At 50.0% G+C, this 21,012-nt stretch overlaps 1 protein-coding gene across 2 annotated transcripts in view; it reads right to left on the bottom strand.

Moving 5' to 3' along the window:
• RFTN2 (raftlin family member 2) overlaps positions 1-21,012 on the bottom strand; it is a 41,260-nt gene that overhangs the window by 12,811 nt on the left and 7,437 nt on the right. For both annotated transcript variants that reach the window (XM_059702625.1, XM_059702626.1), the window contains exons 2-7: positions 19,735-19,918; positions 17,934-18,048; positions 12,281-12,533; positions 9,185-9,388; positions 2,716-2,837; positions 1,058-1,161 (exon numbers count right to left, since the gene is read on the bottom strand). In XM_059702625.1, the coding sequence (XP_059558608.1) occupies positions 1,058-1,161; positions 2,716-2,837; positions 9,185-9,388; positions 12,281-12,533; positions 17,934-18,048; positions 19,735-19,918 (982 nt within the window). The remainder of the gene's footprint in view (positions 1-1,057; positions 1,162-2,715; positions 2,838-9,184; positions 9,389-12,280; positions 12,534-17,933; positions 18,049-19,734; positions 19,919-21,012) is intronic.

Below are 21,012 nucleotides of genomic sequence, written 5' to 3' on the forward strand. Positions count from 1 at the left end.
AAGGGCTGGCTGTGTTATAAAGCCACGCCAGTCAAATGCCTTTCAAGGGTGGGGGACCTGGGACGCGGGTACGCTGCTAAGCTGGGAACACCAGAGACGCAGGAGGCTGGGGGAGGCGGGAAGATTACAGCTCAGGACAGCCCGGCCCAGGTGCAGTGCGGCCCCTGCAGGTAGCCACTGGCCAAGCAGGACAGCCCTGCCGTCAGTCACTTTCTTGACACCAAATAGGGCAGAGGGCACGTCTCCGAGTTCAGGGACAGGAAAGCACGTTACACAGAGGACTTAACAGGTCTCTCTCTCTCTCTCTCTCTCTCTCTCTCTCTCTCTCTCTCTCTCTCTCTCTCTCTCTCAAAAAAAGAGTACAATTCATTTTTTCCTTCCCGGGAAATAGGGAAAATCAGTAAAAGGAGAAAAGGACAAGTTGGTGTCAGTGAAGTGATAGCATTTTGGCTCCAACATGCTAACGTAGTCACTTGTTTCAGTGCGAACAGCTAACAAGCCCATGCTCAAGGGGAAAACTAACCCATCGCACTGCGGGACGAATGGAGGCAGAAACGCCGCCTCCTCCATGCTGGCCTCCAGGGTTCTGCAGTCCTAGCCCCAGCTGTGTGCTGGGTGAGGGCAGCTTTGCACGGGCAGAGCAGAAAGGCAGGACCAGGGGCCCTACAGCGTGGGCTGTGCTTCTCCGTCTGCAGATTTATGTCGACTCAGTGTTCACACTGGGGAAGAACCAACCAGCACCCTGAGTAGGAAAAGGGAGTGTGGCCTTCCAAGGGGTGCCAAGGCCGTGCGGGGCTGGGAGGCAGGCTCCAGTCCCTGCCCTGGCCGCCCTGGCGAGCCGGCCTGAACTCGTGTGCCCTCGGGAGGAGGCAGAGCCGCTGGTACACACCTGACACCGGGGGATTAGATCTGCTCCTCTCCAAGGCCCGTGAAATGAGACGAGAAGTTCAGGGAATGCTTTCTGGAGGCACTGCATAGGGATTTCTCAAACGGAGTTGGCGGACACAGAACTCTGATTTAGAATGAGAAGCGAGAGTGCGAGGAGACGGGGCGTTACCTGTCATGTCTCAGGACAGGTGTCGGCAGCACGCTGGTCAGGAGCCACCCGAACTCCGCCAGCGTGTGCAGCAGGGGCGCGTAGTCCGTCTTGATCTCGCAGCCCTGCGTGACAACAAGAGCTCAGGTCCACGCTGGCCCCTGAGAGATTCGGTCCAGGGCGAGGGCGTTCTGATGGGTGTTCCCCCTCCGGCAAGTTCCCTTTCGCTGGTGCCGGCTTCCTGCGGCCTCGAACCCTGGCCCAGTGGAGACACTGGCGCGGGGGTGGGGGTGGGGGCGCGTCAGGGCCTCTGGCTGCTCCCTAGAATTTGGGCTTTCCTGGGTCCCATTCCCTGGGCCTGGTCTGGCCTCCAACACTAATGGGGGTGGGGAGTGGGAACCTGCGTTTTAAATGAGCTCCCAGGTGAGCTGGATCCTGGTAATCTGCAGACCTCACGTGCAGAAACACGCGTCTGGGGCCTGGACTGAGGACCGGAGCGGAGAGTGTGGCCCGGGAGTGAACGGTGAGAGGGGCTTGCCATGGGTTTTGATTGATTTTGAGCTTAAAGCTGGAATGGATTTTTATGTGGCACTTTACCTCTTCCCCCCGGTCCTGTCCCCTCCTCTCACTGGGTTTCTGGCTTCCTGGCAACATGGGCTACGTCTCCGCCCTTGGTGAGGCCAGAGAGGCAAACGCGTCCAAAAAAGAGCCTGCCAGCCAGGGCCTGCAAACTCATTAGTCAGCAGAGCCAAATATCAACAGTACGACGATTGAAATTTCTTTTGAGAGCCAAAATTTTTAAACTTAAACTATATAGGTAGGCACATTGTTATTCACTTAATGAGGGTCCTCCTAAGGCTGAGGAAGAGCCACACTCAAGGGGCCAAAGAGCCGCATGTGGCTCGCGAGCCGCAGTTTGCCGACCAGGGGCCTAGGGCTGCGGGCCCACACGATGTGCCTGAATGCGGCCTGCCCCCCTCCGGTGGGCGGGCTGTGAATCGGGGGCCCCCGGCAGCCAGGCCTCCCTGGTTAGGAGGTTCGGCTGCTGGGAGAGAACACCTTTCATTCCGACGCCTTTGCTTTGAGAGGTCACAGGTCAGAAACCAGGTCCCTTGGTTGCTGGAGACAAAGGCCAGCTACCCTCGGAATTTGTTCACGTTCACCCAGGTGCCGGGCGTTGCATAGAGAGGCTCGGGCCAGGGGACTCTGGGCTCGAGGGCCAGTCTTGGGGAATTCGCTGCCGTTCATGCACAGGTCATTGTGTTGCTGTCTTATCACAAGTTGGGCGTCACAGGCACTGCTCCCCCAGCGGAGAGAGGTTTGAGGTTTGCTCCTGCGTCTGAAGGCTGCTCAGACGGCGGGAGGGGCTCACTGTGCGAGGCGGTGAAGGCCGTTAACGTCATATAAATCGAGCCCGGCCTGCGTGGCTCCGTGGTGGAGCGTCGACCTATGAACCAGGAGGTCACGGTTCGATTCCCAGTCAGGGCACATGCCCCGGCTGTGGGCTCGATCCCCAGTGTGGGGCGTGCAGGAGGCAGCTGATCGATGTTTCTCTCTCATCGATGTTTCTAGCTCTCATCCCTCTCCCTTCCTCTCTGTGAAAAATCAATAAAATATTTAAAAAGTATATAAAACTAACTATGAAAGTAAAGCCGAAGTGTCAGCCAACGGCAGCTCACCTCGATAACAGTCCATTGCTCCACCACGATGGCGTCATTTCCTGTTCGGCTGGACCCTGGCACCCCGGAGCCCTCCTCTTCGTAGACGAAGAACCCGTCCAGCGCTTTCGGCACGTGGTCCCCTGCGAGGAAGAGGATACAGCTGAGAAGAGTTGCAAATGCGAAGTGTTTCCTAAGAGCGTCCCCGTCCTTAAATAACCCTCGGAGGAAGCAGAAAGGCAGGCAGGTCCTTTGTAAACATCTGTTGTGGCTCCATCAGCAACACCCTCCTCCTCTCTGAAGGTTACATTTTTGTTGCGAAAGTCAAGACCAGGGATCCTCAAACCTTTTAAACAGGGGGCCAGTTCACTGTCCCTCAGACCGTTGGAGGGCCGGACTACAGTTAAAAAAAACTATGAACAAATTCCTATGCACACTGCACATATCTTATTTTGAAGTAAAAAAAACCAAAACGGGGACAAATACAATATTTGTATTTGCATGTGGCCCGCGGGCCGTAGTTTGAGGACCCCTGGTCAAGACAGGTTTATGCGTCAGCCCGTTAAAATCAAACTGTGAACATGAAAACGACGATAACCAAAACAAGACAAAATAATATCCTACTACATGGAGAGGCCAGCCGATTTCCTAAGCCCAAGGAGCACCCGGAAAGACACTGCACCTCGAATCGTGGTTTCTGGTCTGTAGGTTGTCTGCATGTTAGTTCTACTCTTGAGAGAAACGACATCACACTATTAACCCTTGACATGTACAGGCGGGACAGTAACACGAATGTGAGGCAAGATGACGTCAGAAATGCAAACATGGAACAATGCTTTTCTTCAATGACGCTTGAAAAAAAATGAACGGTGACAGGAAGGTCCCTAAACAGAAGTCATTGTCGCAAGGACGCCTGCTGGGCAGGAAGTTTCCAGGGAGGCCTTTTCTTGAACGGCTGACAATGACCATCTGGCCAAAGCTAAACTGATTTTATGGATGTTCTTTTGTCTCCGATTTTGCAATCGCAGGCAGTTTTCCCACGGTCACATGTGGGTTGAACAATGTGGTTTTCATGTGGCGCAGGGTCACCTCCACGTTGGCCTGGCTGACAGTTGTCCCAGTAACAAAGGCCTGCGAAGCTTTCAGTGCTCTGCTAAACTTAAATACAAACGCGGCAAGAATGCTTTCCGTGTGATTTGTAGCTTTAGTTTTTATGAACCGTCTTCTCCACCGTAAGAGGAAATCACGGTGCCGTCATTCGCACATCGCTGACAGTTCAGACAGACCGCCATGAAGAACTTATGCTGTTCCGAGTGGCGTCCAGGAAAGTTTAACTCGTTGGACATGGTTTTCTAAGGACAGCAGATGCCCTATTTCCTTTTAAATGTACCTGACCTTTGTCACACCAAAGTGACCAGAAGAATCAAGTCTCTTTCTTTTTTTAAATATATTTTTATTGATTTCAGAGAGGAAGGGAGGAAAGAGAGATAGAAACATTAATGATGAGAGAGAATCATTGATCGGCTGCCTTCTGCATGCCCCCTACTGGGGAGCCCACAACCCAGGCACGTGCCCTTGACTGGAATAGAACCCGGGACCCTTTGTCCTCAGGCCAACCCTCTATCCACTTAGGCAAAGCTAAGTCTCTTTCTGATTGTAAGTTCAGGGCATCACTAACCACCACAAAGAATGGCTATGTCCTAAGTCCTTTAGTTCGAACGGGGGCATGCCTTTTAAGAATAATGATAGGCTTCGGTAACAATGTAGTTATTTACGATCTGCGTCCTCGGGGATTCTGTGGCGTGAGACCACGGGTTTTGTGGCTCTGCCTGTTTTCTTGTTCCTGATACCAGGGTTCCCCGTACTTGTACGTTTCTTTTAGTTTGAGAGAGAGAACGGGGCCCAGGTGCGCCAAGACCCGGGGCGCCGCCTGCTGCCGAGCAGCTGTCTCCCCTTGGGCCGTGTGCCCGGCAGTATTACCATCTTCTCCGTGTGCCTGATGTGAAAAGGCACAAAGCCCTGACCCGCCGCTTCTCAAAAAACCCTTTCAGAAGCCAGTGCCACTCGCAGCAACGGAACGTGCACCGTGTGGATGAAGGGTGGGCTCCAGGCGCGGTCCGAAGTGGATGCGAACCTGGCGTCCTTTCCCGCATGTCCCTGTGGTGTAAGGAAACGGGCCCCTCGGCCCCCCTGAGGTGAGGGCACGCGGGAGGAGGTTCGCCTGTGAACTCTGTACCCCTGGCACAGGCCACACCCCAGGGCCCCGGGCCCTGGGTGGAGAAGCACACGCTTAAAGGGTCCCAGGGAAGAGGCTACGGGTCGGTACAGGATCTGGCACATTCAGTTCAGCTAGAGGTCGATGCCACGTCCAGCCGGACGGGAACATTCCACGGCCGTCTTTCGGTGCACGGGTCACTGGGGGCCTTCACCTGAGGGCGGTGGGCCCAGGGCAGGGGCGGTGGCGGGCAAGGTCATGGGGGCTGTGTCTCCTTCAGGAGCTGTCTCCGGAAGGAATGCCAGCCTGTCTCTGCCCTCACCCCCCCGCCCCTCCCTGCCTGCTCCCGCCCACCCCCTCTGTGACCCACTTCGCAGGAGGAGCCAGGGCGGTTCTTCCAGAAATGCACCTCAGGCCAGACTCCTCCTTTCCATGTTCAATGGATGACTTGGAATAAAAGTCCTGACCGGGTGGCAAATGCCTAAGAGCACCCACTCCACGCTGGTACCCCCGTCTAGCTGTGTGAGGGGCACACGCAGAGCTCTGTGCCTCAGTTTCCTCATCTGTAAGCGGGGAGCAAGCAGACCTTGCTCATAGCGCTGCTGTGGGAGTGACCTGAGTTAGTGAGTGGGAACTGCTGAGAGCAGTGCTGGCACACAGTAGGCACACAGTAGGTATGCACGCGTAGACTCTGCGAGGAGGGGCTGTGCTCACCTCTCCCACCCCGTGCGCGCCATTCTCCCCAGCGACAGGCCTCCCCAGCTCCTCTCTCCCGCCCCAGAGCTCGCTCCCTCCCAGCCTTCCGTCTAGTGGGGGTTACAGACTCCTGACACCTCCACGCGCTCTGCCCTGCACTCTCGTCACCTGCCGGGCCCCATGACAGCGCTTGGCTCGATTAGGAAAGTCAGGCTCTTTGTTTGGACACCGGTCCCTGCCGGGCGCCGCGAGGCCGGCTCCGCGAGAGCAGGGAGGGCGTCCCTGTCCTCATCATCGTGAGCCTGGGGCCTGGCACACACGTATGTGAAGTGAGTAAATCCACGTGGCAGCGTCTTTACCCCGCTCCTCGTCCTGACACATCCCCCGATTCCACGCGAGCCTTTCCACAGGGCACAGGGGGCACTGGGTTCCGAGGGCGGCCAACGGGATCCATCCAGACGGAGCTGTAGCCTGAAGGTGCGAGTGGTGCTAAAGCTGGGAGGAGGCTGTGCTCGGAGGACGAGGACGATGGGGAGTGTGTGTGTGTGTGTGTGTGTGTGTGTGTGTGTGAGTGTGTATGTGGGGGGGGGGCGGGGGTACCAGTTGGCAGAGCTGCCGTCTCACCCCACGGCGCTGCCCGCAAGCCTCTTCCCCCGGGGACCAAGTGCCTGTGTCTGTTGGCCCAGTGGGTGGCGCTCCTGGGTCCATCTGGGGGTGTTACCCACCGGTGTGTCCCCCCAGAGTGTGCAGGGGCCCAGCCGAGGACGCTGGCGGAGCCCGCAGCGCTGGGCCTGGGTGCAGGGCCGGGCAGTGGGAACCCTCGGCCGCAGGGATGGCAAGAGGCCCCCATGCATCTCCGGAGGGGGGGGGGGGGCTTTCCCGAGAGGAGGCGTGGAGGTTGGGGAGGGCCCGGGAGAGGCCTGGCACACCCCGCCAGCCTCCCACCACCCGCCCACCCGCCCGCGGGGAACCTTGTAAAGTTCCTGGTCCCTCTCTGACTGGAGGAAGGGGTTCATGAAACGCCAGCTATGGGGGGGCATTTCCATTCCTGAGCCATGTCTGCTTTGCACCTCGTTCCTGTGGTGGGCTGATCCCTGACAGTATCTTGGAAGAGGGTGGAAGGGGACGAAGGAAAGGTGCCCTGTCCCGGGGCTCCCCAGTCGCCCCAACAAAGCCACCAGCCCAGCCCTGCTCCCTCCTGCCCTGCTGCTCAGAGCCACACAGGCCCTGGTCCTTGGTCACCACCCCCTGCAGCTCCCGGCTGCTCCCAGCAAGTCAGGGTGACGCACCCAGGGGCTGCGGGGGTGGGGGTGGGGTGGAAAATGTCCTCCCCCCCCAGCCCCAGGATCTCTAAATAGCCTGGGAGCTCTAAGAACAAAAGCCCCCCCTCCCCGCCAGCCTCTCACTGGCAACTGCTGTGGCTAATTTTATCCTCATGGGCAAGTGCCTGAAAGAGACGTGAAAGGAGTCTTTTTTGTTTTTCCTGCAGCAGTTAGTCACAACCCCAAATTTGAAATGGCTCCAACTGAGACTCTTTGGAGGGAAAGCGAAGGGGAGAGGGAGGGGGTGAGGGGGAGGGAGGGAGAGGGAGGGGGTGAGGGGGTGAGGGGGGAGAGAAATATGAAGCATGACCGACCCCCAAGTAGGAGACCCGCGCTCAGAGCGCTGTGACTGCACAGGACCAGCGTCGGGAAAGAAACTTAGCCTCAGACCGTGACCACCCAGGGCGAGCGGGTGCTGGGGGTCCCTGTGCACACGCTGTAGCTTATGGAATTCTCACAACGATCAAGTGGGAGTATTTTTAAGTTTTCATTAGTTGATTTAAGTACAGTTGGCATACAATCTTATACGGGTGATGTTAGTTTCAGGTATGCAATACAGCGATTGGACATGTTTATGTCTTACACCCCCCCAATCCTAGTGACCATCTGGCCCCCGCGCAAACTCATCACCGTGCTATTGACCATTTCCCCTTCACTTCCCCCTCCCCCTCCCTTCTGGTAGCCTTCCCTTCCGTCTCTGTTTCCATGGGTTGAAGTAAGACTGTTTTTATCCCCCTTCGAGGAAACTACCTTCTTCAGATCCCACAGCTAGTAAGCAGAGAGCATCATCGCACAGCTACTCAGGAGAGGAGATCGGATTTAACCTGGCCTGTCTGATCTTAAGGCCCGTGCTCTTCCTCTTAGACCAACTCGGAAGAAGTTTCCAAGAACCAAACAATCTTCCTGGAGCAGCTCCTCTGCCCAGCGCTCTGCAGGCAGCCGCACTTCTGGGGCTGCCGTGGGCTCGGGCCTGAACCCTGGTTGCTGGTTAGAAGGGTCCCCTGGAACATGTGACTCTCGATAATTCAAAATATTCATCCAAAGTCTTCAGTTGTATCAGTGAAGTTATCACTGCACCGATTTAATGACAATAAGGTATACTGAGATCTCATCTTATTTACTTTTTCATTCTTTTCTCTAACCTCATTGAGTTAGGGTCCCCAGTTATTCTGTTTTTCATTTAAAAAATGTTTTTATTGATTTTAGAGAGAGAGGAAGGAAGAGGGAGAGAGAGAGAGAAACATGGATGAGAGAGAAACATCAACATTGATCGGCTGCCTCCTGCACACCTCCCTGCTGGGGATCGAGTCCACTACCCGGGCATGTGCCCTGACCGGAATCGAACTGTGACCTCCTGGTGCTAGGTCGACACTCAACCACTGAGCCACATGGGCCGGCCCTCTTCTGGTTTTCATGGCCTCCATCCTTCCATGTTTCCAGCTTCCTTAATGTCTATTTTTCTTTTTTCTTTTTTTAAAAATATATTTTATTGATTTTTTACAGAGAGGAAGGGAGAGGGATAGAGAGTTAGAAACAACGATGAGAGAGAAACATCGATCAGCTTCCTCCTGCACACTCCCTACTGGGGATGTGCCCGCAACCAAGGTACATGCCCTTGACCGGAATCGAACCTGGGACCCTTGAGTCCGCAGGCCGACGCTCTATCCACTGAGCCAAACCGGTTAGGGCCTTCATGTCTATTTTTCTTTTCTTTTAGCGCTAATCTCTTTTTAAAAACACTTTCCCTAGAAAGTCATTTTTGGAGTTCTGTTTGTTTCTTTGTTGTTTCTGTGATGTAGATGGATGACTACAGATTCCTTTGTAACTAAAAGAGGAAGGCTAGAGACAGATGAACGATGGGGGAAGGCAGACAGGAACATCAGATCAATATCATTTTCTGAAGCAAAAGTTATTTTTCAAGGCAAAGTAGAGAAAGAATCCGGTAGGTAGTGCCCACATTGGGATAGTGTCCTCCGTTTGGATAGTAATTCTCAAATGCCGTCGTCAGCCCCCGGTTGGGTTGCTGGAGGTCTGTCTAGTCCTGACAGTGACAACCCAACAGCAAACATCACGTTAACTTCTCCCACCGGGATGGTGAAGCTTTCACATTAAAGCGACAGAGCCGTGTAAGGACTGAATCTATTTCCTCAGGAGTAACATCTGTCCTTTTAGCCACAGATCTTGAGAGGCAAACACATTTCCACCCACTCTAACATAAGGTCAGTTTTTAAAGACATTATCACAACTGAAAACTTACCTCTAGGGGTTTCCCAGCACACAAAAGAGTCAATTAAAGACAAGCCTTGCTTATAGTAGAAAGTCGTTAACTCCAGCCAATCAGCATCAAGTGTGCTAATGACGGGTCCTTTCCTCGTGACTTTCATGGACAGGACGCCCTCCTGGTAGGTCCAGCCGGTGGACTCATCATCAAACACGTTGAAGACTATATACAACTTGTTATCTGAGGATAGGCATTCAGAAAGAAAGAGGGAAGAGCTATAATTTCACTGAAAAGATTCTTAAAATATTTTTTATTAATCACGAGCTATTTCAAGCACATAACAAGCATCCTATATAATAAAAGGCTAATATGCAAATAGACCGAATGTCAGAACGACTGGTCGCCATGACGTGCACTGACCACCAGGGGGCAGACGCTCAATGCAGGAGCTGCCCCCTGGTGGTCAGTGCGCTCCCACAGGGGGAGCGCCACTCAGCCAGAAGCCAGGCTCACGGCTGGAGAGTGCCGTGGTTGTGGCGGGACCCTTTCCCACCTTCAAGGCAGGTGGACATCCCCTGAGGGCTCCTGGACTGCGAGAGGGCACAGGCCAGGCTGAGGGACCCCTCCCAGTGCACGAAATTGCATGCACCGGGCCTCTAGTAGAGAATAACAAAATTACCTACCACTCAACTTTATCGAATCTTAACATTGTGCCGTGTTTGCTTCAGACTTTTTTAAGGGGTTGAGAGACGGAAATAGTTGAGGCTCACTATGAAATCTTCTCTTATCCCATGCTCCAGAAATAGCTACTATAATGAACTTGGTGTTTACCGCTCTCATGCAAGCTTTTATTCTTTTACTATAGATTTATATGCCCACAGATGATATACAATGTTTTACAGTTAAAAAACTTCTAAAAAATGGCATCATGCTATACATGCCAGTCTTTAAATTGATTTTCTTGTTCAATATTACGCTTCTGCAGTATAGTTAACACTTCATAGATCTTAGTCATTTAGCTCACACAGTATTCCCGTCTACTGTTCTCTATTGGTGGACACATACACTGCTTCCAAATTTTTGTTACTACAATTATTACTCATGTCTCCTTGGACACGTGTGGGAGCCACCCTAGAACCCGTACTCAGACGTGGAATTGCTGGGTCGTGTATAAGCCTTTACTGTAAGTTGGCAAATTCTTCCTTTGGGCAGCCGACGGACCCACACCCGTGACTGTGTTAGAAAGTCTACCACCGCGTGCGGTACAGACACCAGGACTTGGGTGTGTGTGTTGTGTGCCTTTTTCTGGGTTGAGTCTCATGAATTTCATCCGGTTCTCTAAGAGGTCTTTTGTAGGTACCTGCTCCCCCCCCCCCCAGTGGTTCTAAGAGCCCCTGCCGCAGAAAGTTATTAGGAACGATATGACTTAAAAACAAGCCGTTTAGAAGGTGGAATCTAAAGGTGGACTGGACACACATTAAGTAGGTAGCCTCCTGGTTTAGAACTTTAAGACCTGGAAACAGGCATCTAACCAAGGGGAGGCTGGGCACCAGCAGCTGAAGGGCAGCAGTGGGTGGACGTGAGCAGCGTCCTGACCACAGCCCCACCGCTCGCTCCCTCTTACACTCCCGAGTGTTTCACGCGGCAGGAAGCCGGCGTGGTGGTGAGCTGGGGACCGGTGGAAAGGGCAGGGTGGTGGTGGGGGATGGGTGAGAGGGGGAGTGGGAAATGCTCCCGGTTTTGTAAAGGAGATGGCGCTGACCGGGGTCCAATGGGTGTTGGTTAGGTACGGGACTTCAGCACATCTCAGACACCACTCAGGACGCCCTGTCACACTGTGAGCAGCTGCAGCACCAACACTGATGAAAGGGTCACGTCCCAGCAGCTAACTTGGTGCAGGGTTTACACAGCCAGGCCCTGGGCTCAGCACTTGGCAGACTTCCCTTCCTTACTTCTCACAACCCCGTCCCATAAGGAAGGCAGTCCTATTCTCATCCCAGAAGTTAAGCATATCCCTAACCCTAAGGTCATGCACAGTCTTTGATTTTCTTAAATAGTGCTTTTTTTTTGTTAAATATTTTTCCATTGATCTTTTAGAGAGAGGGAAAGACAGAGAGAAAAATTGATGTGAGAGAAACATCTATTGGTTGCTTCCTGCACACACCCTGACCAGGGCCCTGGCCGGGGAGGGGCCTGCAACCAAGGTACGTGCCCTTGACCGGAATCGAACCTGGGACCCTTCGGTCTGCAGGCTGATGCTCTGACCCACTGAGCTACATCGGCTAGGGCTCTAATCTGCTTTTTCAAACATGCCTGGGAAGGTGCCAGAAAACGTTGAGCAGTCCAAAAACAGAGTCTCCGTTTCTCCAAAACACTTGCCAGTTGGCTGAGAACAATAAAACGATGGTTTAAAGATATTTTAGGATGCGGGCACTATTGTTACAGGAATTGTTTCACCATGACGGGCCATTTTCATATTCTAAGTGATGATCAAAGAAAGGGATGAGCTTCAGGGGTGAACGCCATCCATGCAATGGGAAAGGCCCCAACGAAAATCCTCACACGCTGCTGACAAGGGCACACACAAGTCAGAGCAGCTTTCTTCAGAGAATCGCTCTCTCGACTCACAGGCACGGCCTCGCTTCCCAGTGGGCTGGTGAGGGCCTAACTGGAAAGCAGTGTTCAACACACTGTCCTTACGTGGGCGGCACTGTCAGACCCGCCAGAGACGCTGTTTGGGAAACTGTCCTGCCTTACTTCTCACTGTAATAATGTTAAAGAATAAGACGAGTTTATATTCGTTTATGTCGTCCCCGTAACCTTTAGAAACTTACTTTGCCTAAAAAACTTACTTTGTTGGCCCGGGACAGCGTGGCTTAGTGGTTGGAGCACTGGCCCTCGCACTGCAGGGTTATGGGTTCGATCTCTGGCCCTGGTTGGGGCCCATGCAAGAGGAAACCAATCGATGTGCCTCTCTCACATCAATGTTTCTCTCTCTCTCTCTCTCTCAAAAAAAAAAAAAAAATCAATGGGAAAAATATCCTTAGGTGAGAATTAACAACAAAAACCAACAACCTCTTTTGCTAAGTTTAACCTAACAGATGTCCTGACTCTACTCCTCTGGTCTATTACCTTCTCCCCTTGTTGCCTCGGAGGACCTGGGGCTGCCATGTGGCTCCCTTTGGCATGGACCGCTCTCGGGGTGGAGCTCTCCCTCCGCCCCACTCTCCGCGGGATGCCTGCCCAGGGGGCCTTCACTCCAGCCTCTCCCGTTGTCCTCGCAGGACTCTCCGGCTCCGTCCAGGTCAGTCCCGTTGCAGAACGGCGCAGAATGCTGGGCCAGGAGTCCCACAAACCTCCGTCCTCGCTTAGAAGCTTCATTGATCTGAGGTTTCAAAAGAGACGGTGGGTCAACATAGGAATTTCATGTCAACTGATTGCCAAGTAATCAATTTCCTGTAGGCTCATTAAGGAAATTAGCACAGGGAATGCATTTGCTGGTGACTAAAGACTTATTCACGAACAAACCAGCAACCTGTGATAGGGCGCTACTCCCGAGACAGCCACACTGTGAAGGTGACTTCTTCGAACAGTTCAGGCAGCTAGGAAGGATGCAGGCAGGAGTCCTGTTTTTCTTTAAAAGGTTACCCTTTGGGAAGGGCTAGTCATTCCATAGCATGATTTCTGCAGACCTGTTAACCATGGTCTCTCTAGTTGAGGCAAAATGAAAAACTATTCTGAGAAAGCCTCAAAAATAACATTACCAAACACATCTTAATGAATACAGAAGACATTCATTAAAAAACAAAAAAACATACAGTTGTTCAAAAATAACATTTGACAACTCGTTGTTTGATATGGGGAAGAAAAGTGTTAACAGGCAGATTCTTGGCCACGTGTGTGTGATGTATAAACCCGGTTCACACGCCTGCCTGAGGCAGCTTTCTGACTGCGAGCACCGGTGCCACTGCCGCCCACCCGGGCCAAGGAACACGCTTAGATTGCTCTGTCAGGGCAAGAACGGGGCCAGAGCCCGTGGCATGACCCCAGTGACACATTCAGACACGAGTGGCCGTTTCAAAGCACTTCTCCTTCCTCTGCCTGCGCTTCATTTCTCTGTTCGTTTTATTTTTTTTAAAATATATTTTATTGATTTTTTACAGAGAGGAAGGGAGAGGGATAGAGAGAAACATCGATGAGAGAGTAACATCGATCAGCTGCCTCCTGCACATCCCCTACTGGGGATGTGCCTGCAATCAAGGTACACGCCCTTGACCAGAATCGAACCCGGGACCCTACAGTCCGCAGGCCGATGTTCTATCCACTGAGCCAAACTGGTCAGGGCATTTCTCTGTTCCTTTTGTGCCCGTGTCTCTTCCCGGCCCCCAGGGTGTGACTGGCAATTATGCTGAGAGCAGGATGGGTCTTATTCATCTTTGTATTGTAATGTTTTGTACCTATAGGTGCCCTGTTAAGTACTTGTTAAATAAGTTAAAGAAAGAGCAACCTCTTTTATGTGGTCACTGGTCTAAACATGTACATTACGGTTTTATTTTTTTATTTTATTTTTTATGTATATATTGATTTCAGAGAGGAAGGGAGAGGGAGAGAGAGATAGAAACATCAATGATGAGAGAGAATCACTGATTGGCTGCCTCCTGCACGCCCCCTACTGAGGCTTGAGCCCACAACCCAGGCATGGGCCCTTGACTGGAATCCAACTGGAACCCTTCAGTCCACAGGCCGACGCTCTGTCCACTGAGCCACACCAGCCAGGGCTACATGAATAGTTTTAACCCTTTGCGGTCGTATTAAATTTGGACATGGGTGTCGTACTGGTCGGAATTAATTTCCATTGAAAGAGCAGTGATACATAACATGCAAGATTATGAAGGATAAACAAGATTTATTAATTCTTTTTTGGAACTATGTCACTGCTAGTAGAATCACTACAAACGTTATCACTTTCTACGTCAGAGTCAGTATTCAAGGTGCCAAAATAAAACTCTTCATCGTGACTTTCAGATTCGCAGTACACTTCTTTTGGTAACTTTCTTTTTGCCATTTTGGAGTATTATTTTGAAATATCTTAACAAGCGAGAATGCCTAATTACAGTTAAACGTAATTTGTAACGCTTTATTTGAAATTCTGAGAAGTATCTCCGAAGCTTGTCGATTTCTTCACTCTCAAAAGGCGACTGACTCGCCACGGTGTTTTGCATGGCGAGTGTGGAACGACCGCGTTTGTTTATATTGAGTTTCGATATCTCCGATTTGTCGGGGCAATGTTTTGGTTCGTGACAAGGTCGCTTAGACACTTAAGAGCTTTCAGAGAAATTATGAACTGATACATGAATGAATAGAGTTAAGATTCGTACGGTTCCTTGTTGTGGTGGCTGAGAGTAGACAAACGACCGCAAAGGGTTAAACGTTACCTGGGAGAGGAAGGGAAAGTCATGATGGAGGTTGCAACTGTGGACATCTAGAGTCAGAAACGAAATGGCAGGAAGAAGGGTGCTAACCCAGAGGGCAGTGTCCATTAGAGAGGGCGCCTAGCTCTGGCCGGTTTGGCTCAGTGGATGGAGCATCGGCCTGCGGACTGAAGGGTCCCAGGTTCGATTCCGGTCAAGGGCATGTGCCTTGGTTGCGGGCACATCCCCAGTGGGGAGTGTGCAGGAGGCAGCTGATCGATGTTTCTCTCTCGTCGATGCTTCTAGCTCTCTATCCCTCTCCCTTCCTCTCTGTAAAAAATCAGTAAAATATATTTTTAAAAAAATTTAAAAAGAGAGGGCGCCTGTCCTGTCGCTCCCGCTGCAGGAGAAGACGCCGGAGCAGGACGCGTGGGTGTGCGAGCTGGACAAAGGACTCTGTGGACACAGTGCCATCGATTGACTCCTTTAAGTTAGCACTGACGGTGTGACTGTGCTCGAAGCCTGGACATCATCACAAGCTGTGCTTCACACCAGGGCCGGGGGGGTGGGGGGGCGCCTGCAGGGGAAAACGGTACAGTGACCGCCAGTGCTTTCTTGAGTCTTATACATTGATTTGGGTGAAAAAGTGAAGAAACCTTTTCCTATTACTAGAAAGTTTCATCTGGAAAAGTCCGGTAACAGACTCTGTTAATTAGTGTTTTCCATTTTTAAGTTGGAAGATGGATGTTTTCCAATGTTATTTTTATTTAAAAATCCCGGGGAAAAAACACTTGTGAACCTACTTTTAAAAACAGAGTAAACATTGCTATAATGTTAAAATGACTTAAAATCTAGCTGTTCAACCACCAACTCTTTATCCAAGGCGGCCGTTCAAAGCTGACGCCTGGCGTCCATCCACTGCTCCTGTGCGCACACGGGCGATGCTCCATGTCCCATGCGCGTTTCCTGAAGCGACTCTCTTTCTGAAATAACCGTTACTCTAATTGCTGGAATAACAGTACTTTCCTGTTTAAGTGGGCCTGTAACTGTCTCCAGGAAGTCAGATGCAAAACAAGAGCTCTGACGGCGATCCATTAAGACTGAACTAGTCGTTATATTCTTGTTTTCAACAGAAATTTTCTGGAGTGGATTTATCCCCAGAAAAAAAAAAGTCCCCAGAATAGTAGTAGTAAACAGCATGTGTACGTCGTTTATAAAAGTCTAGTCTCCCAGCCTGTTCCTGAAAAGCCTTATTGAGTGCTGGTGACCTTCACAGAAGTGGGGACATCAGCGGCGGCTGTCCCTGGCTGTGCACAGGCCACAGCTGCTCGTACACAGTCACTCACAGCCTGGGCACAGGCACAGGAACAGTGAGCAAGTCCCACCCTTTCTTCCTGGAAAGGAAATGTCTTAGTTTTTTGGTTCTATTCATGTAAATAAAAGCTACAATCTTACAAGTATGCCAATGCAACACAAAAGAAAACTTCAGTGTAAAACCCCATCAGTTTAGAATACTTATAAGTGTAAGTTTTTTTCTTGATTTTAATCAACATGCATAGTGTTTACTTTTTAAGTTTCAATTAGGTTATACTGTATAGACTGCCGGTCAATATAGTTGCCACGCTCAGGAACCATAAACATTCTATGCAGTGGTCGGCAAACTGCGGCTCGGCAAACCGGGGCTCACGAGCCACATGCGGCTCTTTGGCCCCTTGAGTGTGGCTCTTCCACAAAATACCTACTTCTGCACATGGGCCACGAAGTTCCAATTGCACTGTACATGCGCGCCCGCACGTGGTATTTTGTGGAAGAGCCACACTCAAGGGGCCAAAGAGCTGTATGTGGCTCGTGAGCCGCGGTTTGCCGACCACGGTTCTATTGTATTGATGGGCCCACTGCCTCCTCAGTTTGCCAATTATTGAGAATTTGGCCTCTTATTCGCTATTTGTTAAAATATTTTTGTATAGAAATGACTTTTCCTCTTCTCCATGAATCTCTTGGAATAGATTGCTACAGAGGAACTTATTGAGTCACCAAATAAAACAGGATTTATACTTTTTATTACCAAACTAATATTCAGGAACACTGTACTAAGTTATTACAATGCCAGTTGCAATATATGGATTTTTCTTAAAGCTCACCCAACACTGGATTTCACACTTTCAATGTAACTTCTCAGTGAATCCTGGTGTGGTGGTTGTTCTCAGCTTCTACATTTATACTAAAAATGACCGGTTAGGCTGAACTGTTGGCCAAATGCCTCTTTGTGACTGTTTCCTTCTGTATCCACTGTTCATGGATTCTGTGTGTCCATTCAAGGCTGGACACCGCTTTAATGCATTTTATTCACTTCATATAGATTCTGAAACCAAGTTCCCAGAGGACACTTGTTGCAGAGTTCATCTGGATTCTTTAAGCTTAGTTTTAAGCTTAGTTTTCCTAGTATTTGCTATATCTATATATGAAATTCAGACTCCTCAATCTATACTAATAATAGCCTAGGTGGTCATCACGCCCTCACGCATCACGCCCTAATGTTGTCACAAGATGGCCATGTGCATAGGGAGGCAGGGCCCAACAGAGAAGGCGGGTCGTGGCAGGGGAGGGCAGTTGGGGGCGATCAGGCCAGCAGGGGAGGGCAGTTGTGGGTGATCAGGCCAGCAGGTGAGCAGTTAGGCATCAATCAGGCCAGTAGGGGAGTGGTTAGGGGGCGATCAAGCTGGCAGGCAGAAGTGGTTAGGGGATAATCAGGCAGGCAGGCAGGCGAGCGGTTAGGAGCCAGCAGTCCCGGATTGTGGGAGGGATGTCCAACGGTGATCCAACCCCCCTGTGGGATCAGGCCTAAACCGGCAGTCGGACATCCCCTAAGGGGTCCCAGATTGGAGAGGGTGCAGGCTGGGCTGAGGGACACCCCCTGCCCCTGTGCACGAATTTCATGCACTGGGCCTCTAGTCTATTTATAATTGACTACATCTACTCTTTCATTTTCTTTCAGAATTTTTATACTTAAAAATGACCTCTTTATCTCATTGGAAACATGTGGCATGTGCTGCCTACAGAACAGCTGCCCACAGAACAGCTACCCATGGCACTTGCTAAGTAATGTTGTTCCCCCTTTTATTTCCTCAGGTTTGTTATGAAACTTCTATGTGTATAAGTTTATTTCTGGCATTTCCATCTATTTCATTGGCCTCCATGTCTGTTTTTATACATAAAAAAGTATAATATGTTTTTTGACGCTGCACAATTTGGTATATGGTAGAATAAGTCACCTATTATTTCTCTGTTCTTTTTCAAACAAGAAAGGAAACTGATGGAGAAGAAATACCAATGACGTCGCAATATCCCATGAAAAAAATGTATACATTTAGTACCTTTTCTATCAGTTCTTTTGCTACGTCATTTGCTTGCGTCTCATGCATTAGAGGACATTCCTCAATCACCAGCCGTGGGCGTCTCTGTCCGCTGGGTGCTGCTGAGAGCTTCGGGCTGCAACAGAGAATAGTTCAGGGTCAGAAGCCCGAAGCCGATTGCTGAGTTTAAGCGGATTTGCTCATGTGAAAATGCATGAGCAACAAGGAAGGTGCAAGCAATCATTTCTTTGCTTTGCCATTTCAAGCCTCACGGTTGTCTTCTTGGGCAAAAATACCAGAAAAACAGCCACTTTTATTCATTTAAATTTATTCATATATTAATTTCCCATTTAATATAGAGGAAAAGTTTCATGACTGTTGTTTTAACAAATGTTCTGAGAAGTGAGTTGGGATGACTAGCAGACCTCATTACTGTACAAAAGCACAAGTGAAAATCTTATTCAAATGCAGGTCAATATCGACCCGTGTTTTTCCTTTTTCTTCTCTGAGTTTTCCCCCTTACTTAGTCTTCGCCTTGTGAGGGCACCACTGAGTCTATTTTAAGCAATGCTAAACGAGGAAAATACTGTATACATGGTTAGTAAGGTTTGTAAGTAGGAAACGTGCTCCTACTGTGTGGTAAGTGGCGTGTTTATTTGGGCATGCCCGACGAGGCTGCCGCCTGCGTGCGCCCCCTCGGACACGGACCAGGGGGCAGTTACTCAGTGAGGACAGTGTCCCTTAGACGCACACCTAGAACAGTTTTTAAATGTTTACTTTCTCCAGTTTTCCTGTTTTCCCTCTTTTCTTCTTATTTCATTTTTTCTTCTCTGCTTAGCCCTTTCATAGTTAAGGTGGTTGATTATTAGTCTATTCCTAGAAAGAGAAAACACAGGTTTTACCTCGGTCTTTGAGATCGTTTTGGTGTAGTTGAAGAGCGGTTTAAAAAAATGGAATGCTAATCAAAGAAAATGGGTCTGGTTATTTTCATCACTGGAAAGAACAACAGTCTTTGAAAACGTTCAAACTTACAAGCTAGTCTGGCAAAAAATGGTTGCAGTATTGTTTGGGAAAGTAACTATTTCAAAAAGTTTAAAAAATAAAATAAATGGCTTTTACCTATTTTTTTTTTTTTAAAAAAAGCTGACAAGCCCAGCTGGTGTGGCTCAGTGGTTGAGTTGTTAACCTATGAACCAGAATTCCTGGTCAGGGCACATGCCTGGGCTGCGGGCTTGGTCCCCAGTGTGGGGCATGTAGGAGGCAGCTGATCAGTGATTCTCTGTCATCGTTGATGTTCTTGCTCTCTCCCCCTCCCTTCCTCTCTGAAATCCATAATATATATATCTGATAAGAGCTCTATCCAGTTTGTAAGAACATGGCATCTAGGCCTTTGGGAAGTAACCGTTTCAGAAGGGAGACGTGTCTGTGCCCTGTAACAGAACAACGCAGGGCAGTTAAAAATGCTCAGAGAGAGTCCCTGGTCCAGCCCTGGAGGACTTGGAGCTGCGGCTACCCTGTCGGCTTCCACGTGCGTCTCCAGGCCACTTCCCTTCCTTTGGCACGGTCTTCCTCACCTGGGGCCTGTTGGTCTGCAGGCTCTAGACTCAGTGAGGCCTCGTAAGGGAGGAAATGTAAGCTTCCTTCCCCAACCCGGGTTAACCACTGGGAAGCGTGCCTTAAACCCAAACCCCTACTGATCCTTCATTTCTATCACGTTGTTCAAACTTTCTGTTCTTTCAGCCAAAGAAAACTGCCTGCTAGCACCCTCACTCAGTGGGACTGCCTCACTCAGTGGGACTGCCTCCTTGGGCAGCAGGCTCACCTGAGTTTCAGGCGCCACAGCACCACCCGGTACAGGTGGCTGGCGGGCAGGGGCCTCCGCTGGCGCACAGGCTGAAGGACAGGGTGAACCGCCCCAACAACGTAGCCTTTGTGATAGTACTCGTCCACTTTTGTTACTATGTCTGGGATGGAGCTGATCTTGATGACTTCCGGGTTTGGTGACGCTGAAATAGCAAATGCAAAGAGAAATTTGCACATCCATAAAATTGAATTATTTATTACTTCTATCTATGTGGGATAATACTAATGAGTAGGAAACCTATATTTTCCAAATTTATTTCAGAAAAAAGCAACAGTAACTCTATGAGCTGGTAGATATAGAATTATTACCAATATGTCTTTTTTGTTGTTGTTAATCCTCACCGGAGGATATTTTTTCCATTGATTTTTAGAGAGTGGAGGGGGAGAGAGAGAAACACCGACGTGAGAGAGACACCTTGATTGGTTGCCTCTCACATGCACCCCAACCTGGGGGCCAGGGAGGGAGCCTGCAACCAAGGTACATGTCCTTGACTAGGGATCAAACCTGAGACCCTTCAGTCCAAAGGCTGATGCTCTAACCACTGGAGAAAACGGGTCAGGGCATCAGTATGTCTTCAAGTAAAAATATAACGCCTTAGCTGTTTGTTTGTTTTTTTTTCAATTAAGCAACTTTATTTCTTAGGATTTCATTTGACTATATTTCCATTCATAGATACCAAAGACACAGACACAAGAGAAACAATGTTAAGTTGAAGAGCCAGCTGTTTTTATGATTCTGAACAAGATGAGGTGCATAATTCTTAATAAAATTCATACACATCTAAAAGTCAGAATGGGAGAAATAGTATTTGTTAAGCAAGAATTTCATTTCCAATTACACTTCTAAAGCACCGTGTTCGCTTTGTTTGTTAATCTTCACCTGAGGATATGTTTTTATTGATTATACAGAGAGGAGAGGGAGAGAGAGAGAGAGAGGGAGGGAGAGAGAGAGAGAGGAGAGGGAGAGAGAGAGAGAGGAGAGGGAGAGAGAGAGAGGGAGGGAGAGAGAGAGAGGAGAGGGAGAGAGAGGGAAGGAGAGAGAGAAAGGGAAAGATCAGTTGCCTCCCATACGTGCCCTGACTGGGGAAGGAACCCAAAACCTAGGCACGTGCCCTGACCAGGAATCGAACCCGCAACCTTTCAGTGTATGACGCTCCAACCAACCGGGCCCCCTCACCAGGGTTAAACCACCGTGTTTTGTTTCTCTGGGAAACTAAAAATATGGTTTGTTAAGGCA

This window comes from Myotis daubentonii, chromosome 7 (assembly GCF_963259705.1).
Source record: "Myotis daubentonii chromosome 7, mMyoDau2.1, whole genome shotgun sequence".
NCBI classification, from domain to species: domain Eukaryota; kingdom Metazoa; phylum Chordata; class Mammalia; order Chiroptera; family Vespertilionidae; genus Myotis; species Myotis daubentonii.